The following is an 8,438-nucleotide window of genomic DNA, read 5'->3' as shown; positions in this document are numbered from 1 at the left end:
TGCTAAGTTTGGCAGAGGGAAACAGAAGAAGGACTGAAATCTGAAGGAGAAGGAGAACTGAGGTCCGAGACCGAGAGGGGAGACTGGAGAGGCTGCGGCGTAGAGGAGACTTTGAAGGAGAACTGGAGAAGGAAAACTAAGGTTCCGAGATGCTGAGACGGAGTCATCGAGAAGGCAGAAGCTGCGTCATAGATGAGACTTGAGAGGACATGAACAGTTGGCCAGACGGGGCCATCTGGCACAGAGGAAACTGGAGAGGACCTAACATATATATCTATTTTATATTTAAATTTTAATTAATTCTTAATTTGGGTAATTTGGTTAACCGAATTAAATTTTTTCATAACCAACCCGATAACCGATTACCCTAAATTTAGCGAACCCATAACTGAACCGACCGACCCCTATTTGTTAACCGAACCGAACCGACTGAAATCGATTGGTTAATTCAGTTAATTTGGGTTTCCCCGAATTATGCTTACCCCTAACACACACAATTAGCCGAGGATAAGGAAGATTATCCGCCCATACAAGTAGCTTCCCTCTGCTCTAGTACCATTACTACTACCAGGGCACTCACCTTTCTCAGTAAGCCCTCAAAGTTATCTTATTAATTAACCGTATTCACATAAATTAACAGATATGCATATAAGACACTCCATGTGACAAACACGCCATTTACATCCCTATGGCACGGGTTGTGGAGCCCGAAGGCTGGACTAATGTCCTGGGGGATCCACCCAGACAGTAGTCATCTATGCTCTCCGCTAACATACTCCGCGGGTACATGCAGCTCCAACTGCTGGTTTGATTGCCCTCACCCAAGGGTGCATTCTCCTCACGTAAGCAAATCGGACAAGGCCACCCTACACCTCTCAGCATAGGTGTGGGCGCACACAGTCACATAACAAATCTCTAGCAACGGTACCATGCTCACACTACACTAGTCTTCAAAGTTCCTAAAGCATATCATGCAATTTAGATAATAAAAAATACCATTTAAAACATCATTTCACATATATTTCTTATTATTCCAGAAACTCGGCCCCTAGCCAAAAATACAATCCAGTATATAGCCATCAATTAAAACTTGGCCCTCGGCCGTCAAATAATAATCCTGGTCCTTGGCCAATCAAACAATACCCGACCACTGGCCGTTAGTTCAAACCCCTGCATTTCATAAATAGTTCCAATATTTTCATAAGCATTTCCAGTATTTTTCACAACAATTCCAGTATTACAAAATCTCAAATACAAATATACAATACCCCATACAAATTAAATCATCTGCCACACAATTTTTCACATTTTAACATATCCACATAAATAAACAAGCTTTCCACCGTTCATTTTATTCAAAAATATTATATCATATATCCTACATTTGTAAAACTCATTTCGAATGGTTAGTTTTCAAAATAGCCTTTATATAAACATAATAGTTAAATGAATTCAAATTCATAAAATTACTGACTTAACTTAATCCCCTTACTTGATTGCTCCTACGCCCCAGGCGTTAAAAAAAACTCCTGAGCCCTGAAATTTAAAATTCACTATATTATTCGTCACAATCCTTAGAACAATTTTTTCTAAATTTTCCCTAGGTTCTGAATACCCTAAATAGCCTAATAAAAGCCTAAATTATTAAACTTACCCCCGATTTAGGATTGGTACCCCAGAACTTCAATTCGAAAACTCGCTCCGCCTAGATTGTAGAGAATCTCCTCACAAGTTTCCTAACAATTTTCCGTTTGTTAATGGGGTTTATAATTTAAGAGAAATTGAGGTAAGTTTGAGATTTGGCCTTACCCCAGGAGATATGCTTTTGCCACTCCTACGACATATCCGCTCCAGTAGAAATGTTGGTGGCGGCGAGCAGAGTCCAACGGTATTTTTGATGGGCTGAATAACGGAGATGAGATGGAGGAGAATGGGAGAGAGGAGCGGAGGACTGCACAGGTACAGGAGGGGGGGTTTGCGGCCTCTGTTGATTCAATCTAAGATATATTTTTATAATATTATATTATTATTATATTATATAATTTAATTAATATTAATTAATTAATTAAATTATTTTTAAAAATTTTAATTTTAATTTTAATTTAATTTGTTTAATAATCATTTTTAAAAAATTAATTTTTTTAATTAATTAATTAATTAATTATTATTTTTTTTAAGGATTACTACACAATTAATCTGAACTGTAAATACTATAATATCTGTAGCATCCTGATGTTATAACTATATAAACTGTCTGTACTTTCTATCTGTGTAATATGTCTGTATACTTTGAGTGTTCTGGCATTTAGGAAAACATAACATTCTGTTAATATTATGTATACTGATATGAATAAATATTTGTGTACATATATATATATATATATATATATATATATGTGAAGCTATATGAATAAAAATTATATATGTACTTATATCTGTCTATATAATATCGGTGAATATTCGGCTATATCTGTATATTCTGTATAACATCATATACTGAAAAAACTGTATAAAATTCTACATTAAATAATATCTACTCAAGCCACACATACTTTAAAATCTCATATTCTATAAGAGTTACATAATAACTGGAATACATGCACATATGTAAAATTCCTGTTAATATAATCAAATCTCCTAACATAGCATGTTTCCTTTACCTAGTTTCTGAAAAGCCCTCATTGAACTCTGGCCCTACACCCGCAGGGTTCTCCACTTAACACCCTGAAAACGACATCCCCCAAAACAAAACATCAATATTTTCCTGCATACAACATTTTTTCTAACTATAGGGAAAACATATTCTGAATAAAACACTTTATTCTGAATTTAGGATGAATTTCAAACCACTTCCACCAACGATAACCTCCAGCAGTCTTGCAGAGAATTTCACCAGGAGCGTCGTGGTGGTTTCAAATTTTCAATCCAGGGAGAAACGGGGCCAAAATCGAAGAGAGAATGAGGGAGAGGCGTTTAGAGAAAGAGAGGAAGATTTATGCCATTTTTTTGCAAATTAACCCGGGATTTTACTATTTATAGGCCCAGATTCGTTGACAAGAAGACGAACCTTACTTCCTTGTCGACGAATTTCAGACTGCCCAAAACTCCTCTATGTATCTTCTCGTCGACGAGACATGGTTTCGTCGATGAAGTCTCCTTATACGCTGGTCGACGAACTCCCTGTGTTCGTCGACGAGACCCTGTGTAAATATTTTGGGTTATTACATCCAAAGTACAACATCATCGACGAAGCTTACTATCTCCTTTTGTTTCTGTTTCTGTTTCCATTTCCCTCCCTCTTTAATATTTAAATATCATTATTCTTCGGGTCATTGCAACATATCTCTCCAAAATTCTTCTATACGCATGAACTCCAAAAGAATAGTGATATAGATGTTCAACAGATCTGATCAAGTGATGATCTGGCAGATTTGTTCACCAAAACTTTGCCTACTACAACATTCAAGAAATTGGTTCATCTTATCGGAATGAAACACCTTAAAGATCTTAATAGAAGGAGTTAATATATGAGTGACCTCCAAGGAGAGTGTTATGAAATAGGTGAATGTCTCTCATGTCAATTATGAACCTACCCTATATATCTACACTAATTCATGTCTCATGTGAACCTACCACATATATTTGTACTTATAAAGTGTATGTCACCTTATCTTCCATCCCTTTGATTTTTCCCCTAATAAATATTCAACTATCCATATTGCCCCTATAAAAGGACACCATCCCCTTCTCATTTGGGACACATTTGATGCTTCCATGTAACTAGACATATAGTGAGGATAAGAAAAAAAAGAAGAGAAATAAAGTGAAAAAAATGATAAAGAAGAGATAGAGATATCTTGTACAATGTTGGTTTCATATGCTATTATAATTCCTCTCGTGATAGTGAAATTTTGATCACATCCGCCTGTGGAGTAGTCATAGCCGAACCACGTAAAATTTTTGTCTCATTTCTATTTATTTTTCTACATTTTTATAACACAAAAACATTATTTAGTTTTATTTTTGAGTTTCTATTTTATTTTATTTCTTAGTTTTTATTTTCGTAATTTTGCAATATTTGTCAATTATACCCTTCTGCTGGTAAAACCACGTCGGTTACTCTCAATATTGGACCGCCAAATTAGACTATTAAGTGCTTCCTTTAAAATATAAATTTAAAAAAAAAAACACGAAAGAGTGTTTCGATGGAATGACTCCCGAACGCTAGTTGATTTTCTTTAACAGACCACAGTTTTCTTTCACCAGAACTCAGAGGAACGCGACAATGGAGGAGAAAAATCCCTAGGTAGTCATCATTCCGGCTTCGCGATTCATCAATTCTGCAGAGAAGTCTCATCTCTTCACCAAAATCATCAGAAGACTTCCTTCAAGGTTCGGTTTCGTGATCTGCAAGTTCCAAAGCTGGCGAAATGGCTACAGGTACGCCCTTCGTCTTGGACAATTTCGATACTTGGATTGAATTCTCGACTTTTTGGTAACAAAAATCGCTAATTGAGGAAAGAAAAGACAGAGCTTTGACCGATCTCGCGTCGTTCGGCTAAGCTCGGGCGGAGAGGCTGACGATCATCGAATGGAAGACGAATTGGGGGTTCATTTGGATGTTTTCAATTCCGATCATCCCCACCCTATCAATTTCAGGCGCATTGCCTGAAATTCGAGTGGTGACTGAGATGGACTGTATTTTATAGTTGTATTTCATTAGATGGAATCTAACAACAAACGCGATAGAAGTTGGTGAGACTAGCTTTTCTTATGCACTCAAGGGAAAAAATTTTCGGAAACACTGTGTTTAGGGGAGAATGGTGGGAGAGGTTTAGCAATATCCTCACTTGGGAGTGTTCTGTTTTTTGGATGAGAAAGGAGTCAGGGGGTTCTCATTTCTTTTCATTCCCCTAGAAACCCTCAAAATAGAAATCAAACTTGAAATACGTAATGATAAATTTAACAATTGCTTTCTTTTTGCTTTCTTCCTTATATTTTCGAATAAAACATTCAAGCACGGGGAGAGTAATAGCCCCACTCTCCTCTTCCTTTCCCTTCTTTAAAAGAAGTGAGTTTGTAGAGGTGATAAGGCAAAGGTCATCAGTCGCTCTCTCTACATGTGGAGGTAAGAATATGAAGATGATAAGGCACAGGAGCCTTGTGCATGCCATTGCAAAGGGAAAAGATCCTTTGCGTGCTTCCATGTGGAAAACCGATGCCATTGTCATTCTATTTCATCTTATTGTTAAATGAGTTACATCAAAATGTTTAGGGGGCCGAAGTTTGTTGTGCTTGTTTTGATTAGGCAGTTTAGAACTATCAATCGATCAAACATGGCTTTGAGCCTGTTGCACGCTGTTGGAGGCTTCAAAACAGTTTTCAACATAAAAAATGACAGCTGCAGGAAAATGGTACACCTTAAACAAATTGTGAGTATGACAGATTCTACAAAGGCACATTTGAATATAATGAATTTGATGACAGGTCTTGTATATTGTTATTACTAGCATAAGAATCAAATGTTAGTTTGGTAATGTATTTTTATACCAAATTAGTACAATTGGTGCGATGGCAAGTGCCTCCGCCTCAGTATGGGTGGTCTCAGGTTCAAGACTTGGGAGCGGCCTCTCCAAAAATGGGGGTAAGGCTTGCCGACATCCACCTCTCCCAGACCCCACTCAAAGTGGGAGCCTTGTGCACTGGGTACGGCCTTTTTTTTTTCATGCGTCATGTTGAGTTGCTTGAGGCCTCTACACAAGAAAGCCTTTGGCCAAGTTTGAATCTGTCAACCTAGCTGACATGATATTTAAAATAAAAACTGTCCATCTTCATTCATCAGTTGAGTGGTCAAATTTAAGTTCTTTCTCTCTCAAGTGTTTAATGGTTGCTAATGTGAATCCAGACTCACATAAAAGCAGTGAAGCTGAAGAGACCGACGCCAACTGTCCAGTGCCGGAGAAAACCAAAGAGTTCAAACAATTTGACATTGTAACCAACTGCTCGGATCACCACTTCATCTGGTTGAACAAGCCCAGTAAAGATGGCTTGAATTGTGATCAATTGAAGATCATGCAAGAATGGAAGATTCTTGAGCAGAATCTACCGGAATCCATCTTTGTTCGAGTTTACGAAGAAAGGATTGACCTGCTCCGAGCTGCGATAATTGGCGCTGCTGGGACACCTTACCACGACAGTCTCTTCTTCTTCGACTTGGCTTTCCCATCCGATTACCCCAACCAGCCTCCAAAGGTGCACTACCATTCACACAACCTCAGCCTGAACCCAAATCTTTATTCAGGAGGATATGTCTGTTTAAGCCTTTTGAACACTTGGAGTGGGAAGAAAACCCAGAAGTGGAATCCTTCCCAGTCAACAATTCTTCAAGTTTTGCTCTCTCTCCAAGCTCTTGTGCTCAATGAGAAACCCTACTTCAATGAGCCTGGTGTGAACCCAGGTCGACCAATTTGGGAGAAGGAGTCCATGGAATATACCGAAGATGTGTTCTTGCTGTCTTGTAAGACAATGCTGTGTTTGCTTGAAAAACCACCACAAAATTTTGAGGATTTTGTTGCTGAGCATTTTCGCCACCGGGCTGAGGTGATCCTTACTGCATGTAAGGCATATACTGATGGTGTTGTGAGAGTTGGTTATTTTTATGTTGATGAAGGGTCTTCGTCCTCTTCTACTGTCGAAGTGTCAAGAAAATTCAAGCTGTCAATGCAGAAGCTATTCCCAGATCTTGTTGAAGCCTTTGCCAGGAATGGAGCCTCTGTGTGGAACTACTTCAAACCAACAAGGAAAAAAATGATTAGTTCCAAGGATCGGGCAATTGCCAAAAAGAAAAAGTACAAGTTCACAAGGAATCTTATTGGCAAATGGAAGTGGATGTTGGGATTGAAGAAGTTTAGAAAGAAGTTAAGGAGCACTGCAGTTTGATTAAATAGATGCTGTGATGTGCTTGAACAGACGAACGAAGGTTGGGATCTAGGGTTCTCTTCAGCAACACCAATTGGTAATCTAGCAGGGAAAAAAAATAATTGACAAAACCTCATGGTTCACTCTTTTTTTTTTTATTCATTTTCCTCATAAACTTATGCTTTGTTACTTTTTAACTAGCTAGCCAAAATGTTTATGATGTTCATGCCTTTATATAACTTGCTTTATATTTATGTTTTGTAGAAAACAACAAAGCTTGCCATTTGTAAATATTTGGTGATTATTTTCAGATACTTTTTCTTTGATCCCCAAATGCAAGTATTTCCAAAATATTATTTTCATTTGTTTATTTAAAAGATTTCATGTACTTGTCTCTTACAACAAGGACATGCTTACCAAAAGAAAGCAACAAGAAAGATACACAAGAGGTTTTGAATTTGCTGCTTGTCAAAGCATGCGAGCTAATCAACCTTTTGAGCTTGAAATACCAAATACAGGGATTCCTTGAAGCTACTCAACGCACTCCCTTAACCCCACTCCTTCACCTTCTTATGCCCCCAAGGGTTCAATTTTTCTTTGTATGAACCCTGCAGGTACTCTGTAGATGGCCTATGTAGCTGCAGTTGTAGTATATCTTGCCAACTTCCTCGTATTTAATCTCAATCCAAGCTAGGAACAGTTGGTCTCTTTTGAAGACGAAGCTCAAATCTCTGGCATAAGTCATGGTTCGGCAGTTTCGAACCTGTGTCTTTCATTAGTGTCTATATCAACACTTGGCCCATTTCCTCAGCCACCTTTGTTTTAAAGTAGCCCTCCATAACCCTTCACTGCTGGCCAAGAGTGCTACATTACCGAACTTAATTTCCATGGCCATCAACAATATTGGCATAGTTTGGAGAAATCAGCAATGCTCCTTGCACCTTCCATGGGCCACTGAGGATCTTGTTCTAATATTTCTACTTTTCTAGTTTGCAATTGCACATAGAATTTTTTATCTTGAGGATTGATCCTCCACAATAAGATAGCACAAGTTTTTCTTTGTTTCACTCATCATTTTTCTGTGTTATCATTTTTCTGAGTTCTTCTCTGCATGCTTCCCATGTTCTTTCAACCAAGCCCACAATTACACTTCTGTGTGATCTTGAAGAAGTAATTATCAGAAAGCTTGATCAGCTCTAGAGGAGCCTCTCAAGAAATTTGTCAAAAACTACTAGGTTTAAAAAAGTTGGCATACCAATTAATAGGTGGTGGTAAACATCTTTTCATTCAATCAAGAAGAACAATACAAATTGTAATGTCATCGACATAACTAATTTGTTAGCGTATTAGCTGCCTGCTCCCAAGTTCGGCAATAAGGGTCGGAGAAGGGCCCTCAGTTACTACGAAACAAACGCCCCCATCAGTGAACTTACAGTTTTTACCTAAGTGAAGTAAAATAGCAGTAGGAACTAGAATGGATAAATGTTTGAGACAGAGAAGAAAACTAAAATGAAAAATGA

General features: G+C 37.9%; 1 protein-coding gene across 1 annotated transcript; it reads left to right on the top strand.

The window, feature by feature from the left end:
• Window positions 1-4,177: 4,177 nt before the first annotated feature.
• LOC131150560 (probable ubiquitin-conjugating enzyme E2 24) lies at window positions 4,178-7,252 on the top strand. Its single transcript, XM_058101360.1, has 2 exons — window positions 4,178-4,440; window positions 5,906-7,252. The coding sequence occupies exons 1-2, from the start codon at window positions 4,431-4,433 to the stop codon at window positions 6,937-6,939; spliced, it is 1,044 nt and encodes a 347-aa protein (XP_057957343.1). The 5' UTR covers window positions 4,178-4,430; the 3' UTR covers window positions 6,940-7,252.
• The last annotated feature ends 1,186 nt before the right edge of the window (window positions 7,253-8,438 follow it).

The sequence above is a fragment of the Malania oleifera genome, chromosome 3 (genome assembly GCF_029873635.1).
Source record: "Malania oleifera isolate guangnan ecotype guangnan chromosome 3, ASM2987363v1, whole genome shotgun sequence".
NCBI lineage: Eukaryota > Viridiplantae > Streptophyta > Magnoliopsida > Santalales > Ximeniaceae > Malania > Malania oleifera.
Note: the sequence above shows the minus strand (reverse complement) of the source record. Positions and strands in the feature narration are given on the sequence as shown.